Source organism: Balaenoptera borealis, assembly GCF_965194805.1.
Source record: "Balaenoptera borealis genome assembly, chromosome: 4".
In the NCBI taxonomy this organism is placed as follows: domain Eukaryota; kingdom Metazoa; phylum Chordata; class Mammalia; order Artiodactyla; family Balaenopteridae; genus Balaenoptera; species Balaenoptera borealis.
The window spans coordinates 33,669,079-33,696,029 of NC_138861.1; the positions used below are offsets into that span (position 1 = coordinate 33,669,079).

At 37.4% G+C, this 26,951-nt stretch overlaps 1 protein-coding gene across 6 annotated transcripts in view; it reads right to left on the reverse strand.

The window, feature by feature from the left end:
• Positions 1 to 26,951, reverse strand: part of INPP4B (inositol polyphosphate-4-phosphatase type II B) — a 371,544-nt gene that overhangs the window by 76,290 nt on the left and 268,303 nt on the right. For all 6 annotated transcript variants that reach the window (XM_082390014.1, XM_082390013.1, XM_082390011.1 and 3 more), the window contains 5 exons: positions 13,954 to 14,126; positions 12,506 to 12,629; positions 11,315 to 11,432; positions 5,317 to 5,457; positions 1,043 to 1,140 (listed from right to left, as the gene is read on the reverse strand). In XM_082390014.1, coding sequence (XP_082246140.1) covers positions 1,043 to 1,140; positions 5,317 to 5,457; positions 11,315 to 11,432; positions 12,506 to 12,629; positions 13,954 to 14,126 — 654 coding nt within the window. The remainder of the gene's footprint in view (positions 1 to 1,042; positions 1,141 to 5,316; positions 5,458 to 11,314; positions 11,433 to 12,505; positions 12,630 to 13,953; positions 14,127 to 26,951) is intronic.

Below are 26,951 nucleotides of genomic sequence, written 5' to 3' on the forward strand. Positions count from 1 at the left end.
TTTAATTTCATTTTGGCTTTAAAAATATTTTATTTGAAATAAAATATAAAAGTGGCAGTAAAATTTTCTAACTATAAAAACACACGGATGTGTGCTTATGCCACTGTAATATTTTGAAGCAAGATAACTGTGTTATAAAAAGACCTAAGTACTCTGCTACCTAAGATATTTCAAACTAGGTATCAGAATACAGATAGTGAAAAATTGCTAGTGAATAGATGACAGGTAGAGTTTTAGAACAGCTTTTGGTAACAAATATTAAGATATTTCCTACTTTATTAAAACCTAGTTTCTTATTGTGAATATCTAAGTATCTCAACTTATTTCTTTATAGCACTTACGGATGAGCTCCAAATACATTCTTTATTCTCTAATTTTGCACTGCTCAAATATGTGCTTAATTTTGTGGGAAAAAGGATGGCAGAACTGAACAATGGCATAAGACAAAACAAAAAACAAAATGTAAAACACAGTTCTGTAGGCTTATGCCCCAACATTTTCACATAAATATTGCAATAAGTATATTCAATAATTTGTTCCTTAATTTGTATCACTTTTTATTACCTGTAAAATTTATATTCTATCTGACATATATATATATGCATAAATATAAAATATATAAATATATACACACACACACATATATATATGTGAGATATATCTGATGTAGCTTATAAATCAGAAAACTAAATCTTTATTAAAGTCTTTTACATGGTTAAGAATTCTACAAAATTTCTGTTGGACTCAGTTGAGATTTCTAATTATAAGTTCCTTATTTTTGACTTTTGGCATTTTCTAGTGGCACTGAAATTAACATTCTAGCATAAGCAGCAGGACACACTTGAGTGCAATCAGGGCAGCGAGGCAGGTGTCAGCCAGGCCACCTTGGCAATCAGTCTTCTTGGCGCAGACAATCTCAAAATCACTCTCACATTCCCACACCGTGCTTTATTCTTCCATTGACCTCTATGTCTGACCTCTCCCGAAGAATTATAATCAAGAAATTATTATTGTTGCTTTTCTTTGTAACTTGCATACTTACAATCAGGAGGCATCTTTTCCATAAATACCGTGTAATATTCTTTTAGAAGTTCAAAATTTTCCTGATTAATACTTTCTTGCAAAGAGACATCTCCAAACCTAAACATAGAAAAAAGAGAATAGTTATGGGTTATAAAATAGCACCCGAAAGTTACTATTTTTTAATCTTTCTTTTTTAAATAGGTGGCAATAGTTTTCTAAGGAAGGAGTCTCTGTTTTCTAAGCAACATTGCGCAAAGGTGATTTCAACTATATTCCAGTCTCCACTGGCCCTGACTCCACCAATCCCTACTGACACACCAAAATATTCTCACAGTCATCAAATGTGAACCTGAATGAAATATGAAATGTAAAACACCAACCCCGTGCCTCTGCATAATTGATACTCAGTTAATGTTAGTCTCCCTACCTCTGCAGGGCTATATCTCTAAAGACCTAAAAATTCTTCCTTCTCTCTTTTTATCCCTCCTATATTCCTCTTCACCAATGACAGCTTGAGGAGAGGTCCAGAAGACCAGGACTGAACATTGGGCTGCATACAGTCTTAAACACACTGTCAACTGCTGTAGACACACGTAGAGTACTCCAATCTCCCGGGGACTGGTTCACTTCTGTGGACCTTTCTTTCTGCCCACATCATGAAGGATGCCAGCCTCTGTACTGGTGCTCTTCTGCCACCTTCTTCAGGCAAAACTTTCTACCTGTATATCACTGACCTTGTGTTTTCTTTAAGCCTTTCCCAGGTTTAAACTTAAAACCTCTTGTCTCTCTATGAAAGGATGCCATGCAAATGGCTTCCAATATGTATCCTCATCCAAATATCTCCATTCAAATCTGTATTTCTAGACGTCAATGGAAAATTTCAAAGTGAATTAACCCACACCACTTCAAATGCAACCTAACCAAAAACTGAAACCATTTCCTCCTTTTGTTTAGAAATAGGCGTGTTTCTAATATTCTGCCATTAATTCAGGTTCAAAATCTAGGCACCCTTTTGGATTTCCTCGGTTTTCCGCACTCCATCCACTATTCACTGATATATTCACATCTCTGGTATCCCTTCCTTCTTTTTCTTTACCACTGTCATTTTAGGTATTTAGTTATATTCAGTCTCGACTGGATATAAAGCCTCCCAAATACAAGGAGCGCTATGCTTCCAGGCTCCTTCCCTTCCAATCTATCCCTTACATCATGGTCAGATCATTCATTCATTCAACAAACATTTATTTAACATCAGCCATGTGCCAGATGCTGCGTGGGCAATGAATGAAATGTTGGAGAAGTTAGTCTACCACCCGTTTCATCATATCCGCTCACTAAACTTCACTGCATATCCTCTCCATGTAAGAACAAAGTCCAGTCTCTTTAGTTTAGCATCTAACATCTCCACAAAGGCCTCCAAAACCCTTTGTTTGTGGGAATGGAATTACACCCTTCTACTTTACCCGCAGGATTTTGATGCCTTTGGGACTTTTCACATGCTATTCCTCCTCTGACTAGGAAGCCTTACCTTCCTTATCAGCTTGATTAATTCCTATTTGTCCTTCAAAGCCCTGTGGAAGGTACATATATACTATGAAACCTTCCTGATGAAATGTTCTCCCATCTGTGAATCACTTTCTTTCCTCCATGAATCCTGTCCCTTCTACATCTTTGCTTATTGTATGAGTCGAACTGTAGAGTATCATTTGTTGAACTGTCTTCCTTACTGGATGGTAGGTCCTTTCAGGATGGTGATCATGTCAGTTCTTCTTGTTACACTGCCTGTTCCCTGTGTCCCACAGCTTGGCAGAGTAATGCCTGGTGCAGACTCAATGTTCAATAACTTTACTGAGTTAAACTTGGAGGACAGGAATACGAACCCAGGAAAATCTGCAGGAGAGTTAGCCTGAACTCTGAAATACACTCTTCTACCTTTTTCAGACATTATAAACAACTGGTATTTAAAAAATGTTATCCTTGCTGGAGTAATACTAGTGTTACAGACTAAATGTTTGTGTCCCCCCAAAGATCATATGTTGAAGCCCTAACCCTCAGTGTGGCTGTGTTTGAAGATGGAACCTCTGGAGAAGTTATTAAGATTATGAGGGTGGGGCCCTGAACCAGTAGGATTGGTGTTCTTGTGAAAAGAGACATCAAAGAGCTGGTTCCCTCTCTCTACACGCACAAAGAAGAGGTCATGTGAGCACACAGCAAGAAAGCTGAAGACAATTCTCACCAGAAACCAAATTGGCCAGAACCTGGGACTTCTCAGCCTCTAAAACTGTGAGAAATAAATTTCTGTTGTTTAAGCCACACAACCTGTGGTAGTTTGTTATGGTAGCCCAAGCAGACTAATTAGTACTTACTAATTTAAAAATGGATACACATTACATACGTTTTGGCTACGGGTACATATGTAGTAACATATTATACCTGGATTACATAGCATACCTAACATGTGAATGTTGATGGAAAAAGCTCAAAATTCAGAATCAGAAAAATAAAGCTCAGAGAACAGAGACAAAGTGATTTGCTCAAAGTAGTAGTTGGTTGATATCCGAGGGCCAGCCTTCCTGCTTCCCTTTGTTTCTCTCTATTTTGTAGTTGTGTTTCCTTTTCAAATCCTATGTGTCTTATACAGCATCCAGATAGGAAAAAATATATTTTTATAGGCAAGACAGATGAGAGACAAGGGAAGGGGCATTTAAAAAAAAATAAAGTGACTCACATCTAAAATAGTAACAATGACATGTAAATTAACCTAATCTAGAAGGTTTGAAAATACAATGCCAACTATTCCTTGAAAAGTCTGTAAATGGAGATTCTCACATCTCTCTCAAGACTGCACTCACAGGCCTTAACTTAGTAATTTAAACTCCAAACACTCTGTACTCTAGTGTACCAAAGAAGACACAATTAATTTAGAGTGCTGTTTTTCCCCCCAATTGTTCATAAATATCATTTACCTCCCAAATTGTATAATTTATGTTCATAAATATCATTCTCCTCAACCTGTGAACTTGCTATGAGACAACATATAAAGATGACTGGAATATAATCTGATCTTACATAATTATTCGCAAAAGTGCTTAATTATTGAAGAATCAATTCTTTGTACAATACAGTGAAAAAAATTATATTCTGATTTAAGCATACTATAAGACAAGAGACTAATAGCTTCCACACAGTTTGAGATTAAACATGCAATACAAAGCTGGCATGGAATTTTGTAACTGGCAAGTGAGAATTATGAAAATCTATGTTGTCCAGAAAATCTTTTGGATGAAAGGGAGAGACAGAGAAATCGTTGAAAATAGTAGCGAAAAACAGGCAACTTCACCATCATTGAAATTCAAGACGGCTATAAATGTAGTGGTAGTTTTAGTTTAGTAAAAAACATTAATAAAGGATTAAAACATACTTATCAAGTCATGGCAAAGAATATGCCAGCTACGTATGGGAGAAGGAAACATTTAGAGAGTGAATTATTGACAAGGAAGCATTTTAAAATACTCTTCAAAAGTTTTGCTTTGGGGGAACTTTTCCAGCTAGGCTTTATAGCAAGACACTAACTTCTTTCTCTGAGAAGTTTTAGAGAATCTTTTAAAAATGTGTTCTGTGAATCTTAACTCTTATCCACGTTTTCAATAATCTCTACATGGGAATCATGTAAGATGCAAAAGTAATTCCTTTGTCTGCTGAATGCGTTTTTGACAGTTGCTTATGCGATCACATACAATCATCTGTCATTTAACTGAGCAAATTATTATGAAAAGATGTGTTGTCATCCTCCAATAACAATTATTTTAGTAAATAAATTTTAAAAATTATTTAAATAAATTTTAAAAATTAAAAAAAGTTTTTTGAATACATTTAAAAAAATTATTTTAGTAAGTAAAACAAAAGGAAAAAATAGCGTGTTTTATTAGGTCCAGAAAATTTGGACACAATTAGCAGAGTTTACAATGTTGAAATACATATAAGCACAAAAAATTCTAAAATTTGATACACACATGTAGGTATTTGGAAACATGAAGAAAGTTAATCCATGTGAATATTTTGGTATTGACACCAATATTTTCCTTGTTATTTTGCCATATTTAAATTTGATGTGGGCCAGGAATCCTTAAATATGAATAATTCTGCTTGCCATATCAAATAACTTTGTACTGATGAAAAGGAAAATGTTACCCATGAATCTAATTTCTATGTGCAGGAACACGTGGAATTATTCAGCATATCCATAACAATTAAACAAAAAAATCAAGTACCGACCTCATATCTGAAGCTTACCTCTCAGCAAGAGTTTGCTGTTCATTGATTCCAACATTAAAAAGTACTGGATACACATGAAGCAATTGTCCTTCTTTAATCTGTAGAGGCAGGGACTCAAACATTCTCCCTGGAAGCTTCACCTCCACCACATAATGTTCACTGGAGAAAGAGGAGGGCAAAGACAAGCAGCATTGCTTTATTTCATTCAATTTTATGTTACTTTAGAGTCACAGGGAAGAAACAATGAAACAGTTGGAATACAGCAGTGATTTAGGTTTTTGGCTTCTATCTGCTTATTTTCTTTTATTAATTCATTTGATAATCATTTCATTCACTTCACTATTAAATTACTTGGCATAAAGAGTCATTTACATTTACCTCCATTACTCTGAGTTTTTTTTAGGAAAGGAAGAATATTTAGTGCATCTTCGTATAAAAGGGCCATGTGCATAAGAGCTTCAATATTTGTTTTCTTGATTTAATTATTTAAAAACCCAGTCTCAAGAATAAGAAAAGCAATTTAATGATGGATTTTTTAATATAGTGAAACTAATGAACCAAATCATTTATACATTTTTTAGCATGGCCTAATTGTTATTATTTGATGAACCTCCGTTTGTGATGACCTGATGGGAATGTAATGGTTTCATTATTTAAGATGTAACCTTTCGGCTTTCCTGATCATTTTGCAACATTAACATATCACCAGAGCATTTTTTCTTTGGAAATTTCCATTAAAAATTACCCCTAATGTTTCGTGTTGAAAATTTAAATTAGGATTCACAAAATAGAGTCAATAAGAATAGCTGCTTGTAGATTCTGAAACTTGATGCCTTCTGATCCAGTGTGAATTGATTAAAGAAATGTCAAGTTTCACCTGGAATTTAGGAAAATCCATGTGTTTCCTGAACTATATAGAGTGCTGGTGTTGTAATATGTGTATAGGGTAACGAAGAACAGGACAATTAGAGAGTCTCTGTGAAAATCTTTTCAGTTTCTCTAGTATAATAATACTGATACGTACTCTGGATACTAGACAGTGAGACTTGTTTCTTACCTCAGCTTTGAACTAGAGAATCTGGAAATACCATCAATCCAGCAAGCAGGCATGTTAGCACTACCCTCAGAGGATGGACACTTTATTTTTCTTTTTTAAATTGCTCTCAGTGCCCTTTACAATAGCCTGGCTAACAGAAGGCTGATGTTTGTTTATTTCAAAATTTTCAGGAATATGAGAAGATTCAATGAGCCAAGTCTGCATTTAAAGATTTCTCTGAAGGTAAAGCATTATACACATTCTTTATGATAAATTTTTTTTTTAATTGAAGTATAGCTGATATACAATGTTGTGCTTCAGGTGTACAGCAAAGTGATTATTCTTTTTCAGATTTTTTCCATTATAGGTTATTACAAGATACTGAATAGTTCCCTGTGCTATACAGTAGGTCAATGTTATTTATTTTTTATATAGTAGTGTGTATCTGTTAATTCCATACTCCCAATTTACCCCCCACCCCTTTCCCGTTTGGTAATCGTAAGTTTGTTTTCTATGTCTGTGAGTCTATTCCTGTTTTGTAAATAAGTTCATTTGTATCATTTATTTTTGATTCCACATATAAGTGATATCATGTGATATTTGTCTTTGTCTGACTTACTTCACTTAGTATGATCATTTCTAGATCCATCCATGTTGCTGCAAATAGCATTATTTCATTCTTTTTTATGGTTAATATTCCATTGTATATATGTACCACATCTTCCTTATTCATTCATCTGTCAACGGGCATTTAGGTTGCTTCCAGGTCTTGGTTGTTGCAAATAGTGCTGCTATGAACATTGGGGTGCATGTATCTTTTTGAATTAGAGGTTTCATTTTTTTCCAGAGATATGCTCAGGAGTGGGCTTGCTGGATCATATGATAACTCTACTCTTAGTTTTTTAAGGAACCTCCATACTGTTCTCCATAGTGGCTGCACCAATTTATATTCCCACCAACAGTGTAGGAGGGTTCCCTTTTCTCCACACCCTCTCTAGCATTTATTATTTGTAGACTTTTTGATGATGGCCATTCTGACTGGTTGTGAGGTGATACCTCATTGCAGTTTTGATCTACATCTCTCTAATAGTTAGCAAATCTTTTCATGTACCTGTTGGCCATCTGTATGTCTTCTCTGGAGAAATGTCTATTTAGGTCTACTGCCCATTTTTTGATTGTTTTCTTTTTGATGTTGAGCTGTACGAACTGTTTGTATATTTTGGAAATTAATCCCTTCTCAGTTGCATCATTTGCAAATATTTTCTCCCATTCTGTTTGTTGTCTTTTTGTTTTGTTTACGGTTTCCTTTGCTGTGCAAAAGCCTTTAAGTTTAATTAGGTCCCATTTGTTTATTTTTGCTTTTGTTTTCATTACTCTAGGGGACGGAGCCAAAAAAATATTGCAATTTACGTCAAGAGTGTTCTGCCCTATGTTTTCCTCTAGTAGTTTTATAGTATCCAGTCTTACATTTAGGTCTTTAATCCATTTTGAGTTTATTTTTGTAAACTCAACGAATGTTCTAATATCATTCTTTTACATGCAGCTGCCCAATTTTCCCAGCACCACTTATTAAACAGACTATCTTTTCTCCATTCTATATTCTTGCCTCCTCTGTAGTAGTTTTAATAACCATAAGTGTGTAGGTTTATTTCTGGACTTTCTATATGATAACATTTTGTCATCTCTATTAAAATATAATTGACATAGACTCATCATTTTAAGTGTATAATTCAGAGCTTTAGCAAATTTATAGAGTTGTGCAATCATGACCATAATCCAGTTTCAGGACATTTCCATCATCTTAAAAAAATCCCTCGTGCCTGTTTGATTCAAACCCCAACCCCACTGCCAGCCCCAGGAAGCCACTTATCTATTTCTGTCTCTCCAGGTTTTACTTTTCTACATATTTAATATAAGTGAAATCATACAATATGCAGTCTTTTGTGTCTAGCTTTTTTCATTTAGCATGACTTTGAAGTCACATATGTTGTGGCATGCCTTAGTAGCATGCTGAATAGTGTTCTATTGTATAGCTATACCACATTTTGTCTATGCATTCAAGTTGATGAACACTCAGATTACTTTATGATTTTGGCTATTCTGAATAATGCTGCTAGTTTTGTGTGGACATATGGTTTTATTTCCTCTTGGGTATGTACTGAAGAGTCATATAGCAATTTTAAGTTTAACTTTTTAAGCAACTGCCCAACTGTTTCCAAAGTGGCAGCACCACAAGTAATGAAGGAGGAGTCCACATTTTCCATATCCTTGCCAACACTTGTTACTGTCTGACTTTTTAATTACGATGATTCTACTGTGAGTGAAGTGGTATCTAATTCCGGTTTTAATTTGCAGTCTCCTAATGACCAATTATTTGAGTATGTTTTCATGTGCATATAAGCCATTCATATATCTTATTTGGCAAAATATCTATTCAAATTTTCTGCCCATTTTTAAATTAGATTTTTTTCTTTCATTATTGAGTTGTAAGATTTCTTTTTATACTCTGAATACAAGTCTTTTATCAGATATATGATTTGCATATATTTTCTCCCAATCTATGGCTTGTCTATTCATTACTTAATGGTATTTTTGATGCTTAAAAGTTTATAATTTTTATTAAATCCTATTTATCAAATCATTTATTTTATGAATCTAGATTTTTGAGTCATGTCTAAGAGCTCTTTACTTAAATTAACTTACAAAAATTTTCTCCTAGAAGTTTCATAGTTTTAGCTCTTATATTTAGACCTATGATCCATTGTGAGTTAATTTTTGTGTATGATCTCAATTGATGTTCTAAATTCTTTCTTCACATAGATAATCTATTGTCAAAGAAACATTTTTTGAAGAGACTCTCCATTCTCCATTGAATTGCTTTGGCACCTTTGTTGAAAAGCCATTGAACTTAAAGATAATAGTTTATATCTGGACTTTAAATTTTGTTCCATTGATCTACATATATATGTATGTATATATATATATATCTACTTATATATAAGTAGATATATATATATATATATATACTTATGCCAGTACTATACAGCCTTGATTATTGTAGTTTTATATTAACTTTTTAAATCAATAAGTAAAATTCTCCAACTTTGTTCTTCTTTCATAGAATTGTTTTTTGGTATTCTGGATCCTTTGCAGTTTCATATAAATTTTAGGTTTAGCTTGCCAATTTCTGCCAAGCTTTAGACGGTGATTGCATTGAATCTATAGATCAATTCATGGAGAATTGCCATCTAAACAATATTGAGCATTCTAATCTGTGAACATGTACTGTCTTTCCATTTACTGGATCTTATTAATTTCTCTAAGCGTATTTTATGTGCTCTGTGTACAACTGTTAGAAAGCTTTGCTAAATTTAGTCTGATGTAGTTATTACTTTTGATGCTATTGTGAATGGAATTGTTATCTAATCACCACTATTTCTAATAACTTTTCAGGAGTATGCTTTTTTCTCTTCTCTGGTGCAAATCAAGTCAACCCCCTCTGGTAGGAGACTGTTGGTTTTCATGGCCTGCTTCGCCCTAGTGAAACTGTGCTGACAGAGCTGGGGGTGATGGGAGCAACTCCTGGCAAAAACACCACACACTCCAACTGACTTATCCAATATTCACTAGTTTTTCACGAATAATTACTTCTAAATTTGTGTGTGTGCAAATTAAGTCCTTAGTCGTAAGCTGGTTGTTTTAGAAAATTCTATCCAATGGTAATGTTGCTTTCTGGAAAGAGGATTTTCCAAGCTGCTCACTTTGCTACTCCAGAAGTCTCACTCCCAACTGTATGATAGCTTTTGAATTTAGGTACAGCTTAAAGAACTCCCTCAGAAAAAAGCATCTGTACTCTTGCCTATACCAAATGGCCTGGTAAGCTTCCCTTATAAATTGTGATAAAAGTATCAGTTTTCCACTTTTTATAATAATCTTCACAGTAATACAAAGTGGTACTATTTTCTAGGTGTGTGTAGGAGCAATTTTATTCCTCTTTCTTCCAATGAATGGCAAATTGAGCTTTAGTCTGCAGATGAAATATTTAGTTTCACGAGGATGTGTTTTTTCTTTATGTATAAGAAACAGTTACCTTTCATTCAACCGTGTGTTTTGGGGTATCCTTCACACAAAATTTTAAGTAATTATATGTTTACTATAGATAAGAAAACAAGTTTAGTGTGAACTTTTATACTTAAGTCTCTTCTCCATCTCTCTCTAGCATGAAAAGGGCTCTCTCTTTAGTAAATTCATGTTTTTTTCACTGTGATCTGAGACTGTTTCAAATTTCAAATATCCTCATGCAGCACTTAAAAGTGTTAATGCCAGAATGGTTAAAATTTGGAGGACTTCTGATTAAAATAATTTGCCCTTGGGATGTAATTCTTCTATTAGAGGTCTATTCTACATAACATCATTTTTCTTAATTATTTCTAATATTTTGCCCATTATACACTAACCTTCAAAACTATTTATTTAAAACCATTCTCAGAAATCTCAGTCTGGCAGTGAATTGTCAAAACTAATTAAGAAAAATGGTGGTATGTGCCCCTGACATAGGAATACACCTTTTCTAAAATGTTGCTGCTTTTAATACCAAGAATTTAATACCAAGTCATCTCAAGAATTATGACACTATTAACCGAATGATTCCAGCAGAAGTAAAAACATCCAGAGCTTTAGATTAGATAGTAATAAAGAGAAAAATGTTTTTCTCATGCCTGCTATTATTTTGAATTTCTCATACTTCATAGGGGAACCTTACCCTACTTACCTCACTATAGTACAATTTACATTCATGAGACTTTTATGAGTTTTTCAAGATCTTCCCCTGTCATGTCACCTACATTTATTTTTCACCAAAAAGGAAAAGAGAACAAAAGAACATTTCCAAACCAAACCTTAATTCTCCCTGGCTCCTTTGTCAGGGGTTAATTAAAAATATCTAACAAAGCTTGGTCTTAGGAAATGAACACCACTTACCGCCTTCCTGTTATAACTGGCAAGACATCATTGGATGTGGCTTCAGTTATTTTAAAAGCGACTTTCTTCAAATCTGAAATACCAACGGCCATGTCCTCCAGCATTCCAATTTCCTCACCTAAACAAGGGCAAAGGAACCTAGTTACAAACATACTATTTGAAGAAAGTCACTTTGTACTCCACCTCCCTGCTGGAATTTGTTCTAACAGTTTAGTGAATGAGTTTCTGAAGGCAGTGAATCCATTCTCAATACGTTTTCCTGAGTCTGAAGGTTTTCATCCGTGAAACAAGAACCATTTAAATAGTCTCCAGCTGTCCACATACCCTTTGAGGGAAGGAAAGAGGAATGCCTTTGCCGGAAGGTTACAGAGAAGTTTTAATTCTTTTATGGCACAAAGTATCGTGCAGACCTCTTTCCCTTGGCAGGACTGACATTTGATTTCTAGAAATAATAGAGATGGCTGAATTGAAGGTCACTGACCCAATCTCATGCTAGTTTTATATCTTAATACACTGACAAATAAAGCCTAAGAAGGAGGTAATTAAATAAGATTCTAGATCAGTCCTGCACAACAGAAATATAATGCGAGCCACATATATAATTTTAAATTTCCTGGTAATCATCTTTTTAAAGAGTAAAATTTTAAAAGGTGAAATTAACTTTAATCATCTGTTTTCCTTTAGCCTGATAGTTCCAAAATAACATTTCAGCTGTAAATCAATATACTATGATTAATTATTCATTAATTATTAATATACAACTCTTTTTTCACTAGTCTTTGAAACCTGGTGTGCACGTTGAGTACTTATTGATTTGGACTAGATACATTTCAAATGCTCAACTGCCACACCAACCTGTGTATTGAACAGGGCAGCTCTAGACATTACAGAGTTGGGACTTTAAAAATCCAGTCATTGAAACTAGGTGGGCAAAAGCCTTTATTTAAAAAGCCAGATGGCTGCTCAGGACTCCACTGTGAAATAATCTATAATTCCATTTTCAAAACATAATGAGAGTAAAAGCACAGTGGCAAGGAAAATGAATACAAAGAACTAAAAATTACATTCTTTCTCTAATGCTTGATGCAAGCAAGGTTTACTACTCATTTTTATATTTAACTGAAGAATCTATGGATCACATATCTTTATGAATAGGAATATTATTTTAACATGGACTAAAGCAATACTTACTATATGTACTTAGCAGTCCTTCATATTGTACTATCAATCCCACCGTGTGAAGCTGCTCAAGGAAGCCAGGGTCATACAAACTTGTGTGCAATTTGATGATAAAACCACAGACCAATCCGGCAAGCTAAAAAAAAAAAAAAAAATCATTGAAGAAATTACTGGGGTCAGCAAACTTTAATTTAAAAATATGTAAGTCTTTGAGACATCACAGACATAATCAGAAATTTTCAAGTATGTGTAACAAAATTATAACTATTTATATATCCATTTTGAAATCCGTTGACTGCATTTACTCTAGTTTGGCTTGGGGAGGGCAGCATTGTGAAATGGGAAAGACCATGGACTCAGAATCTGCAAATCCTGTCCCTCCCATTTCTAAGCAGTAAAACCATAAAAAGTTATTTAACACTTCCAAATCTTTCTGTTCTTTTTTTTTTGCACACGGAAAATAGAGATAATAGTTCTCATTTTGCAGAGTCGTTGAAAGGACACAATGGAGGAATGTGTATAAGGTAGATCATAATGCCTGACACTTAGCTCCGTTTGCTACTGGGTCATGAATGAAATAGGGGCGACAAGAGATATTTTGGGTAAAACATTCCCTTTGTGTGGAAGGTTTAGAAGGAGAGGCTTCTGTCTCTTTCCTTACACGTGTCTGTCTATAAAACTCAATCATGGTGGTGGAGGCAGGAGGGGAAAAGGAGCACAGCCATTGTGATGGAGGCCAACCTTGGTGTCATGGGCTAGGGTTGGGTGTAGACAAAGGAGGTGGTCCTGTCAAACCTCGCATTCAAGACTATGGCCTGGTGAACTTATTTTATAAACACCAAAAAAGAGATCATTATGAAGTCCTGTCCTGGGATTCATGAGGGAGCTGTATAAATAAGGGGTTGCAAACAGATCTCTTTTGCCAGTCCTGGCTGCCATCCACACTGTGCACCGTGTGGAGAGCCCTGGGCATAACATGAGGACAGGAGGGGGGACCCTTTCCTTCACAGACGCTCTGTCCTGTGAAACAGCATGGACATTTCAGAGACTTGGCCACCTCTTTGCTGAAATAAATACTTCAGGTCTCAGACACTGTTTCCATTCGGCTTGTATTCATTATGAGTAAGAAAAACTGGGTACTAAACTTTAAGAAAAGAATCCCTTTAAAAAGAAAACTGCCAAAGGACCTATGGCATAGCACAGGAAACTCTGCTCAAAATTATGTAACAACTTCAATGGGAAAAGAATTTGCAAAAGAATAGATATACGTGTATGTATAACTGAATCACTTTGCTGTACACCTGAAACTATCACAACATTGTTAATCAACTACATGCCCATATAAAATAAAAAGATTTAAAAAAAAAGAAAACTGTCAAAAACAAGACATCTATCTTCACCAAGGATGCTATTTGACAACCCATCACTGTGCTGGGCTCACAGGATCAAGAGGCACCTACGGCTTGGCTGAAGACGACGTCTCTTCTCAGCGTCAGCATCAAACATTGGGGAAGGCTGTAGGCAAGCTCCTGAAGGAGCACGAACGTCAGGGACTGCTTGGCTCGATTCACCACTTCTCCCATGCAGTCCTTCAGGGTAAGGATGAGGGGATACAACTGTTCATACCAGTCCTCTGCGGGATGGATGGGGCATAAGAACAGCGGGATAGATGAAGGAAGGTCTTGGAGGATAGAACCAATTTATTTATTTTTTCAGTGAAGTTCTACACATTATTAAGGAGTCACAAAGATTAGATTTAAAGATCTCTGATTCCAATCTCTCCTCTGAACTCTGGGTGTCTATTACCAGCCACCCACTTGGGTGTATCTAACTCATTAATAGTAGAAGTCTTCTCCTCCCTACTCATCTCTGATCTGTGCATAGCCTGTATCTTAGTGGATGGTGCCACCAAACTCTTCCTATGCTGGAAACAATCTCCTGGACTTCTTCTACAGTCTCCACATTTACTGGGTCATTAAATCAGTTCTACCACCAGAGTAAGCCATCAAACACTCATCTTCCCCCTTGCCCTCTCCCATCATCATTTATCCATCTCCTTCGGACCACTTTCTATTCCGTTCCATAACTGACCCCTCTTCCTCCAGTCATATTCTACTCGAATCCTTTCTCAACAGAGTTGCTAGAGGGGGCTTTCTAATCAGTTTGAATCCCATCACTCACTCTTTTGCTTCCTTAACTAAAACTATTTTAAAGACACCAAAACATTCAGAACAAAGTCCCAAAGCATGACAGACCCTGCATTATCTGACCTCTGCCTACGTGTTCAGTCTCATCTCTCAGAACTTTTTCACTTGCAGCCTTGAGTCCCAGGTGAGCTGAACAACACGGATTTCCCCAAACCTGTTCCCTCTCATCTCAGTGTCTTTGCAAATCCTATCTCCAATCCTGGAGCACCTTCCCCCTACATATCTTCCTGACAAACACTTTATCCTCTCTGCAGACTCAGTTCAGGGTTTCTCTCTTCCAGGAAGTCTTCTTGATTTTCCCCTTAATCCCCTCCTCCCCCCATCCCTGTTTACTAAAAGTTTGCATCCAGCTCCTTGCTCTTACTGTTCTAGAACGATCCATGCTGTTCTGCAAGAAAGGGAGTTCACTGAGGGTGAGAAATTTCTGCTTTAATCACTGAATCTCCAGAAGCTAGCATAGCACATATTCAGTTTTTAATTGAATGAGTAAAGTTATAGTAAATATAACAAAAGTCTTTTAAAATATAGACATGTAAAAGAAAATCAAGTTTTTGACAATATTTGGAATTCAAATAGCTTTCCTTCAAATCAGGATACAAAATTGAAACCATCTGTGCTTTTTGTATGTCTAGAAATTTAACATGTTTCAATTATATAATTATGACTTTGGCATGTGAAATAGAAACAAGTTATATTCTATTTCAGTTTATTTGGAAATCAAACCCCTGACAAATGTCAAACATTATAAATTCCAGACAGTGTGCTATTCCATTAATATATAAATAAATTAACAGTAGTGGGAAAAATACAAATATGCTTGAAAAGAAACGAGCGAATGCTGAAAAATTAATTATGAATCAAGATCTGAAGTGGTATGACCTTCTCAGTTTACAAAAGTGACTGATGTGAAAGGTCAATAATTAGTTAAAACCTTGAAAGAGTTATAGGTAGTGATGAAAAGAATCGTAATCACTATTGTACCATATCTATTGTCACTTACTTATTTTATGTTGTGATGAAATAGATTAGATGAAATAAACCAAAATGGGTGAAAGGATAATTAATGGCCCCAACTCAATAAAAACATGTGCTCCTGTTAATACTCCACGTAAATGCTTATGTGATGCTATAATGCAAAATACATTAGGAATATTAGGAGTTATTATTTTAAAATATTGTAGAATTAAGTGTTATGATAGAAATAAAAAAAAACACTAGAGAAAGGGGAATTCAATGAAGGCCTATTAAATCTGTAATCATTTAATAAAGGAATCACTGTGGGCAGCCTAGGATGAGATATGAACAGTGGTTCAAGTGAAACAGGCATTCGGTGACTTGATTTTTACGTCATTAGTAGCTGTAAAAAGGGCAAAAGGAGGTACATTAGACTTATTTTCAGAATAAAAGACACATCAGTAGACACCAAGAAGGAATATTGGATATTCCTACTGTTATCATATTTACATTCTTTTATCTCCCATTCTCTCCTACTCTCTTATTTAATTATTGTTCTCAATATGAATGTGCACAAACACACACACACACACACACACACACACACACACACACACACACACACACAACAAATATCTCAATAAATTGACCCAGATGTAGATCTTAAAATAACAGACTGAAAACCTATTTTGTGCTGAGGTCTGCAGAGATGAATTTCTACTGAAGAATTCTCCAACATAAAAATAAAGCCTGTGTGCAGTAGGTGGCGCTGTTTTATCAGGCTGAAGTAGAACTACTTGGTCACTTACTCCATTCAGGTAACTGATTTATACTCTTTTATATACTTGCATAGTTCCCAAACAGCAGGTACATGTTGTCTGGGCACTTTACATCCTACTCTCCTGTGTCAAGTGGTCAAAAACCTGGCCAAAAGTGTAATAGGCTCTTTCTATTAGAAAATGGAAAATTAACTTAATTTTTTTCCCTTGGAAGATACTAAGTGACAGGTCCAATTAAATATAGCTGATGGTTTTCTTGAAGATCTTTAAAACAGGAATCTTCACAGATTTCTTCATTAGCATCAGGATAATTTCTTTACTCACTTCTAAACCTATCTTCACACTTATTTAACCATTTGACTCAATCAGAAATTACAATGACATTAAAAAAGAGACAGAGAGATCACCTGATTTCTAGTCCTTCTAGAATAAAACTGAGGACCTGGAAAAATAAATAAATACACTGAAATTCTAAATCTAGGAGTGTTGTTAGGTATTTGTCTGACACTAGCAATATTCCAGTGTCTCTGTTTATTATAATTATATATACTTTTTTATGGCTAAAAGTTAAGGAAAATGACAATATAAGAAAACATTAATGATGAATGAGAAAATTACAAGTTGGTGAGCAAGGTAGAACGGCTTAAAGATAGTAATAAGCTTCCTATAAAGAAGCATACTTGAGAAAGCTAAAAATACATTTTTTTTTTCTAGAATAAAAGCAATTGAAGTTCAGCAGATAAAGGAAAACCTCACTGGCAAATGCAAATTGTGATGGCTTCAGGTTTTTTTCCCTGTTAATATTCACCCAGTGTAAATCTCAGGTTCTGAAATAAACACAATGGGGTGTGACAGGCCAAAGAAAGGCCAAAGTAGTCAGTTCATAAACAGCCTTTTTGCTCCAATGAGCATTCCAAATCACTCTCACAAAGACAAAAGAAATGCTTCAGTTTTCTCTTTAAAAATATTTTTGGGAACAACAAAAAAAGCGGTAGCCCCTGACAGCCCTGAGACCACTGTCATATCCCTCTCAGCTTCCTGTCTCTCCATACTTACAATTTACATGGGGTTTATTTTGTCCTGATGGGAAAACCATTTTCCGAGAGGGGATAAAGATGGTGTTTGTTCTGTATTTTCTAGTCCAAGGAAGAAATCTTGAAATGCACACATCCACTCTTCTGAGTTTAGTTTCCTCACATTCCAACTGAGATTTTACACACACACACACACACACACACACACACACACTCCTGATATACAAGGACGCAGGGTAGTTAAGGGCTCACCACAATATAGTCACTGCACCTACACCTCTCACAGAATCTAACTGGCCCAGCAGGCACTTAAGTGCCCACATCGTTGATTCTATCCCCTGGGCTCCTTTTAGTGACAGAGGAAAATGTGAAGAGAATGTTCTAGTGTCTCGATAAAAACTTGCTGAAACTCCTTAACCCTGAGACCAAGAAGCAGAGTCTTTCCTCAGGAAAGCATAAAATGCGTGTGGCTTTGCTGAGCTTTTCCTGAGCTTTGTGAAGTGTGTTGGAAGGCATCCAAGCAGAGACTGTCTTCCAGCCCTTTACTCGTTTCTCTAACGTATTCAAGTGAATTCACTGAAGAATTCAAAGAACGACTGCCGGGCGTCCCCCCTCACCTCCTCCACACACCATCTATTTCCTGTACAGGGTGTTCACGTCCTCTGAGCTCAATGGCTCTTAGGTTGCTCAGGAGAAAAATAAAAGAGCCAAATACCAACCAACGGTAGCAGAGCATAATGCTTTCTTTCCAATTTCTGAGCCACTTTCTTCTCAGGTGCTTGGTCTCCTTCTCTCTTTTAAGATAATGAACTTCATGGAAGCTTGTAGACATTGTTATTTTTGTTATCACCACTTTTTAGACATGGGGGTGGGGGGAAGAAAAGCTCACAGGTTGCATGCCCGTTAAACTTTATGCAAGGAGATAAGAGAAGAAATGAGCCTGGCTCTTAGGATTCGCCTAAGTTAGGAAGATGATGAACCGTGAAGCCAAACAATTAGAATGGCCTTTAAGGAGGGTGATAAAATTTCCAAGGTTCTGAGAGGAACAGAGACCCATCCCACAGCTGACAGGGTTTTTATAGGATGCCCAAACCTCAGGTAGCACAGAACTGGCAGTGAGTTCAAGGTTGGGGGCTGGGAGTGGGTATATCATATCCCTGCCCATAGAGTCCTTGTTGGTTTTGAAGAGCCTATGTCCTCCATCAACCCAGAGGTGGCTACCTATGTGCCCCTCTGTCTTTTGGGTACAATTTTACAATGTGAACATCAGCGCTCGGAGGGGTCAACTAATAATAAGTCTTCCTCTCCAGATACCTTCTAGCAGGACTCCTTTGTATACTACACATGGCCAACTTTGGTCATCGACTCTAGACTCCCGGTCATCAGAGGCCTCCAAATATCAGCCATATCCCTGAGATAGAGGACACAGAAATGAGGCTAATCCAGACAACAGATGTGTAATCAGGGAAAGAAAAGCACCTGCTGAGGCTGGGTTGCCTAGAATGACTTCCTTGGCCACTCAGAATGACCTCCTCCAAGTCTTCCTAACTCCTTGCCCATCTTTACAATCTGATTCAGGAATCAATTTTTTAAAAAACCCTGCATTTATCGTTCTTTAAAAAATGCTAACCTGTCTTCCTTATATCAATTTCCCCTCTTTTTTCATTGCCATCATGAGAAATACATTCGTCCTGCAGTATCCATGGAGGATTGGTTCCAGGAACTCTCGCGAATACCAATAACCAAGGATGCTCAAGTCCCTTCTATAAAATGGCATAGTACCATCATCCCTCCGTATCCGCGGGTTCCACATCTGGGGATTCAACCAACTGTGGATGAGGAACCTGCAGATACAGAGGGCCGACTGTATCCTTATTCGTTAGACAAATAGAACCTCTTCAATGTGAGGTCCTATGGTTGATACTAATATTGAAACTCATGGCCCCTACCATCAAGGAGCTTAAAATACAGAACCCATAAACTAACTGGAGGAGGTCAGAAGTGGGACTGGGGGGGAGCGGGGAAGGGACTGAGCTGACTTTAAGGACTTGGAAAAGGCAGGAATAAAGGGGAAGCAAGTGTGGAGCCTGAAGCCATAGGAAAAACCAATGGAAAACCAGGTGGGCAGTCACCGTGGTAGGCATAGGCAATGGAATAAGTAGGGGTGGGGAGAGAAAAAGGAAGGGGCAGAGTATGGGTGAGCAGAGAGCCGAAAGCTAAGAAGCAAGGCCAAATCTAGAAATAATGGGTATCAGGTAGGGGCAAGGTTAATGATAAGCCTGGGAGGAAGATCCCATATAAATGTGGTACCTTCCTTTGCATCGAGTAGGAGCAGTCTTAAAGGGTCCAAGGGTATTCACACAAAGAACAAACGTGTATCTTCAAGTGTTATCATCGTAGGGTCCAGTGAACTATGGTCCAAGGTAAGTGACTGATCTTGGCACCTTCCAGTTGTATGAGAAATGAGTGGACTGCTCAACTCGACAGACTGCTAGGAGAAGAACAAAGGCAACTCTTCTCACGTCAAGGGAACCTTATTTGTTTAAGTCCTGCCAGTCTGAGAACAATGTCATAAAACTTTCCAGTCTTGCTCTTAGAAAAACAGTAAAGGAAATGCATCACCTGATATCCTGCTTAAACTTCTCATTTCATAGCACAAAGTTGAAAGCCTTAAGTAAATTCTGCTAAGACAGTTTCCAGGAACTAAATCCATTAATCAAACAAGTTCTGCATTGGTTGTAGCACAAAAGTTTTGAATCAGAGTTTACGCTGGACCAGGAAGAGTCACATATTCACATTTCTTGAGCTTATTTTGCCTTTTGGCCTAAAAAAATCTGTAACCTCAGGGCTCTGACCTACAAACACACTGAGCTTTTAAGAATAAGTGCGTAGGTCATAGGTCATTGAGCAACCTAAAATCACCAATACATCTACATCAGACAGCTCTTGTCATTTAAATTTTGTCCAGTATCTAAGATTGAGAAAAGAGGGGTGGTAGATATTGAGTTGATGAAAGCCTGATTAGAGCACAGGCACCCAGAGGGGAAAGGGAGATACATATCTACCCTGCAGCGAACTAGGTGAGTGTAGTAGTTCAAGGCCAGTAAAGTTCAAGGCCAGTGGAATACAGTGCACCCTTTAAAAAATTATTTCTACGAATCCAACAAAGCCTCATGTAAACAGATTCAACTTATAAGTGCTGAGTAAGTAGGCAAGTAACCAAACATAACATAAACTGTACCATTTCTCACTCTATTCCTTAATTATATGCCCCACAGTTTCCACATGGGAGATATGAATCTTTTTTCTTTGCCTATCCCAGTTTCTCTGTGGGAGTGAGTATCATCAGATTTATGAGAACGCTAAATAATATTTCAATTGTAATTATGAATACTTGGCAATTCTTAATTTCTGCATAAGGTACAATTCCTTAAACTTTTAAGAGATACCGATGGGATTGATTTTCATGAAGTTATCTCATAATACTGCTAATTTGTGTCTGATAAAACTTAACATTTTGCTCAAAGGGTGATAGCAAAAAATTATCTGTACAGAGTTAAGATTAGAGATGCTTTTTCCTGGAAAGAACAGAAGCAGTGCAGCATTGTGGTTGAAGGGACAGGCTCTCAACTCAGACCACCAGGGCTGGAATCCAGGTGCTGCCACTAGACTTGGCGTGAAAGTGCACAGGTAACTTCAACTCTCTACTTCTTCATCCATTAAATGTGTGGAATTATTCCTATGAGTGTTGCAAGAGTGAAATAATAAAGGCAGTATCTTAAAAACAAGTTTTAGCACATATTAAGCCACCCCAAATTGTTAGCTACTATCTTTAAAAAGATGGAAACAAATATAAAGTCATTTCGACATGTGACCCAATGTCTGTCCACTCACCAGCACTTATTTCTTATGCTCTTCCTTCTCTCCTATTTCTGTGGATGACTATTTGTTCTATGGCTAAGACCAGCTCCTCTATCCGTACAGCAGGTCTCACCCCCTCTCACTACTGAAGAGTATCACTCAAGCAATTCTCTCCCCTGCCTCTGACATCATCAGTATTTCCTTTGTTACTGGATCATTCCCATTAGCACACACACGGTTATCTCCCCATCTTTAAAAAATAACCCTCTCTTGACCCTACTTCACGCTATAGCTTCCACCCTATTTCTTCTGCTTCCTTTCACAGTGAAAGTCCTCAAAGAGTTGTTCATACATGCTGTCTCCAGTTCCTTTTCTTCCTTTCCCTCTGAATCCTCTTCACTGGGGCTTTAATCCCTATCTATTCTAGTAAAGCTACTCTCATCAATGTCACCAGTGGCTTCCACGCTGCTAAACCAGTCACTTCTCAGTCGTCATTTCACTTGACCTACCAGCAGCATTGGGCATGTTGATCACTCCTTCATGGAACACTTCCTAACCCTGGATTTCAGGATATCATGCTTGGTGGTCACTCCTAAACCAGTGGCCACTCCTTACCCAACTCTGATGCTGGCTCCTCACTTGTTAACATGGAGCTGTCCCCATTTGTAATCTGTAGGTCATTTCCCTCTTCTCTGGACACTCAATTCTTTGCTGACATTATTCAGTTTCATGGCTTTAAGTACCATCTATATGGTGGCAATTCCCAAATTTAGATCATTTATCTAAACCTCTCTCCTGAATTTCAGGTTTTTATATCTAACTGCATACTTGATATTTCCATGTAAACTTAACATATTCAAAGTGAACATGTTTCTGTTCCTGACCACAAAACTTGTTCTATCCAGAGTCCTCCCCAACCACTCCACGGCCACCCATCCTTCCAGTTGCATAGGCCAAAAGTTGTCCAATGATTCTTGACTCCTCCCTTTTTTCTCAATCTCCCATCCAAACCATCAGAAAACTCTGTTGGCACCACCTTCAAAGTAAGTACAGAGCCCAGCTAACTTTCATCATCTCCACTGTGTTTTCTTATTAGTCCAGGCCACCATCATGTCTCACCTAAAGAATTATGCTCTAGGATTGGATTCTATTGGATTCTAACTGGTCTATACCTGGTTCTACTCTTTCCATCTACAGTCTAATCTCAACATAACAGCCTGGATGTTAAAATCTAAGTCAAATCAGATTAATCCTCTGTTCAAAACCCTCCAATTACCTCTCGATTTTCTCAGAGTAATAGCCAAAGTCAATACAAAGACCCTGCATAATCCTTCCCCCAACAAGTTACCTCTAAATTCATCTTCTACTCTCTCCTCTTCACTTTCTCTGTTCAAACCAAACCAGCTTCTTTGCTGTTTCCTGATCATGGAAGGCATACTTATGCCTCAAGGTTTTTGCATTAGTTGTTTTCAATGCCTCAAATATCCTTACCCCAGGTATCCACATGGCTCACTTCCTTACCTCCTTGTGTCTTTGTTCAAACATCAACTTCTCAGTGAAGCTTGCACTGACTACAAAACTTCAACAATATTCCAAAACCTTTTTACTTCGCTCTATATTTTTCCACAGCATTTGCCACTGTTAACATATTAGGTAATAATGCCCTTATTTCTTATGTTACTTTTTTATGTCGAGAGATGTAAAAAGAATACAAACTTCAGGATGTCAGGTGTTTTGTATGTTTTGTTCATTATTGTATCCCAGTGTCTAGAATAGTGCCTGTATAGTAGATGCTCAACTAAAATATGTTGAATGACTAAAAGAAAAAAAATCACTTTAAAAATAATGTAACATCTTTATTATCGTAAAACTTCAGAACTGGAAGAGACCTTAAAAATTTGCAGATGATCTGTATTTTACCAACAAAGAAAGTGAGGTCCAGAGAATCTAAGCAATGTGCCAAAGGTCATGCAGCCAAATTAGTAAACTGTGGACTTGCCAAGTATCTTGGCTCTGGGTCAAGTGTTGTTTTGTTACATCAAAATTCACGGCACAATTTTTAAGGGAAACAACATTAATTTTCTGATAAGACTAAATGTTCAACAATGTCATAGGGTACAATTATTATTGGAATTCTAAGCTTATAATAAAAATCTCTGTGTCATTTTTTATTTTTTACCAAGTTTTAATTTTAACTTGTAAGTGTATTTTAAAAGTTGTCTCACCTGCTGACCTGTGAGTTTAAAAAAGCCTCATTCATTGATGTTTCTTTCCTAATGAAATTCTAAACATTCATGTGTAGAAATTCATGGACTCCAGGAATATTAAGGAATGTTAAGCGCAAGTTCCGAGGATATAATGATTTTGAAGCATGTTTGCATAAATATGCATGTACACTGAAGATAGTCAATAATACCAAGAAAACCTAAGCATTTCTTGTCTGGTAGCAGTAATAGATCAAGGTGACTACATGTTGGACTCTACTTGCCAAGAATCATGTTAGGCTCTGGAGATTCAAGAGCAAATCAAAAATACTTGGCATATTTTCTCACAGAGCCAAGACTAGTAGGGGAAATAACATTTAAAACAGCATTACCAATAAATCAGAGATACAGAGGCTGCAAACTAGTGGCCCATGAACAGCTTCATTTGGCCCTCAAATGTATTTTATTTGGCCTTCCTCACATTGTAATAATTTTTAAAAATCTATTATCAACCTTTTAAAAATTGGGATATTTTATATAAAAATTCAGCGTCACTTGAAAAATCAGAAGATATGGTAACTTTAGGTCCAGATTCCCCCATGGGAATGATTGGCTAGAGCTGTAGTGGTGGCCCTCTTTGTAGGGACATTTACTTCCTAGTTTGCTCCAGTGTCCATCAATTTCACCTGACTCATTCATGTTACCCTGCACAATGACTGTGGGCCTTTGTACTTACAACCCTTGTAGAAAGCATGATTCCATCATGTGCAGAATCCAGTGAAAAATAAAATTGTGAGACTTTTGTTCAAAAAGCAGTAAACAAGCTTTTTTTCTTTCTTCCTCAGTGGTATCTCTCTCGGCCTGTCATGGTGATTTCCTTTTTTTTTTTTTTAATTAATTAATTAATTAATTTATGGCTGTGTTGGGTCTTCGTTTCAGTGCAAGGGCTTTCTCTAGTTGCGGCAAGTGGGGGCCACTCTTCATCGCGGTGCGCGGGCCTCTCACTCTCGTGGCCTCTCTTGTTGCGGAGCACAGGCTCCAGACGCGCAGGCTCAGTAATTGTGGCTTACGGGCCCAGCCGCTCCGCGGCATGTGGGATCTTCCCAGACCAGGGCTCGAACCCGTGTCCCTTGCATTGGCAGGCAGATTCTCAACCACTGCGCCACCAGGGAAGCCCTGTCATGGTGATTTCTATTTACTCTTTCATGTCATAGTCCTTTGGCATGGGAATGCTTGTGTGCAGAGCTTCAAAGGCACCCAGACTGACCCTGACTCTCCAGCACTCACGCCCAGGTCCCTTAGCAGGAGAGGGTGGGAATGGGAGATGGTCACTGGACTGGACAAGGATGGGGAAGCTAGGCAGGCACTGGAGAACCAGGGAGACAGAACTGGAGATGAATCAAGTCTCCAAGTCCCAGGCATAGCCTTCTTTGCCCATTATTTATTTACAACACAAAGCTAACACTATTAAAAAAGGCAAGATGGTGACCACAGAGCATTAAACCCAGAGCAAAGGGTCCTGCTGACTGAGGAATTCTGTGCACTTGCAAGTGGTCCCCCGCTTGTCATGCCAACTCTGGTCTGAAAGATCAGAAAAGGTGCCCCAGAAGATGTGAAGACTGAGCCTGTGGACAGTAGAGATGGGCAAACCTTTGAAAGCCTGGCATTGAAAAGCACAAGGTGAGCTCTCCAAAGAGTCCAGTGTGGCTGGATCAGGAAGGATGAGGTAGGGTGACATGAAGAAGATGGCAAAGCACTTGAAGAGGCAAGTGGGAGTCTGGGAATTTAGGGCCTTGTAAGATAAGGAGAAAACGTAACCAACAAGTGAAGCATTAGCTATGACTACCTGGGAAATCATTCATCAAGATATAAAGAGCAAACATAAAGGTAAGTAAACACACATGCAAAACTGCTCTTAAAATTTAAGCATTCCTTGTCCAACAGTTATTCTGCAGACCCAGTTCTTTTTGGCAAATTCAATCAGGGATCACTCTGCCTGGATGTGAATCCTCGCTCAGACGCCTACCAGCTCTGTGGCCTTAGAAGCACTGCTTAACTTCCTCACCCATAAAATGGGGATAAAAACAGAACCTCCCCTATAGGCTTGCTATGAGAAGGAAGGGAGGCAGGGATGGAAAGCTTAGCAAAGTGCATGTCACAGAAATGTGAGTGCAGTCAGTTTTAACTGTTAAGGTGACTATTTCCTCTCTTTTCCCTCGTTTGGTCTCCAAGTTGCATTTGATTTTCATCCCTTGGTGCTTCCTACTCCTCAGCTGAGGGCAATCTCCACACCCCAAGGCTCTGTATTAGGGATTGTGCTCATTTTTTCCTATACTTTCTCTTTTCATTTTATCCAGTTTCATCTATCTATCTGCTGAAGACTCCCAAATGGATACTTCCTCTTCCACTTTCTTTCTCTTGTAGATGCTGTCTTTGGAAAAATCTCTGTGTATCTCCTTTCAAATACAAGTTGCTCACCCACCAGACTGCAAGAATACGACAATGACTGAATGTGTTTCTAGATACAGTGCCTGGCATAGAATAGATGCTCAAATAATATCTATCAATTGAATGAAAGGATCTTCCTCTTTATCTTCCAACTAACATGTATTTGGTAAGTCTCTTCCATAAGGCTTAATGCCATGAACTGTTTTAGATATATTTAGATATAATTGTGTCAACTGATTAACTGTTCTATTCATTAATTATTTCAGGTGTATTAGGAAGATAGATACTCTGGCCAACCAAAGACAAAGATAGGAAAAAATATTTGCTAAAAAATGTGATTTGCTAAAACCTTGGATTTGTCCCTATTTGGAGTATGGGGGGGAATTTTTCAGACGACTGATCTTTGGCATTCGCTACTCATGGATAATTGGTGGTAAATTACTGATAAATTCTTGGTAGTTACCAGACAATTGTGTTAACTGGAGGCAGGCAGCGATAAAGTAAAAGATGTGGGGGAAAAACAAATTCTCAGATCCCAAGGCATGTGCCTTCAAGTTAGAAGAAAATTATGAATTGGGGAAGAACGTGAGAATCAAGGAACATGAAACTAACCAGTGGTGCGTGAACTAATTCTGTGATCTCCAGGGATGTTTATCTCCTTTGTATGAGGAAGCAGTGATGACTTGAAGCCAGCATGGGCTCATTTGGGAAAATTATGGCACAGGAACTTCATCTCATTTTTGATAGGGCTTACAGCTGGGTAGATTAGAAAAACGTATTCAATGACGTAGGGTATTTGGTCTTTCACAGGGCACTTCATGACACTTGCGTGAAAGACAGAGAAGTACAGGCCATGCAATAACACAAATGGGTCAATACACAGCCGAATCAACACTCATCCCCAAAGAGTAGTGATTAACAAGCGTATTCCAATGCATACAATTCTTTTTAGTAATATGCCTCAAGGATAT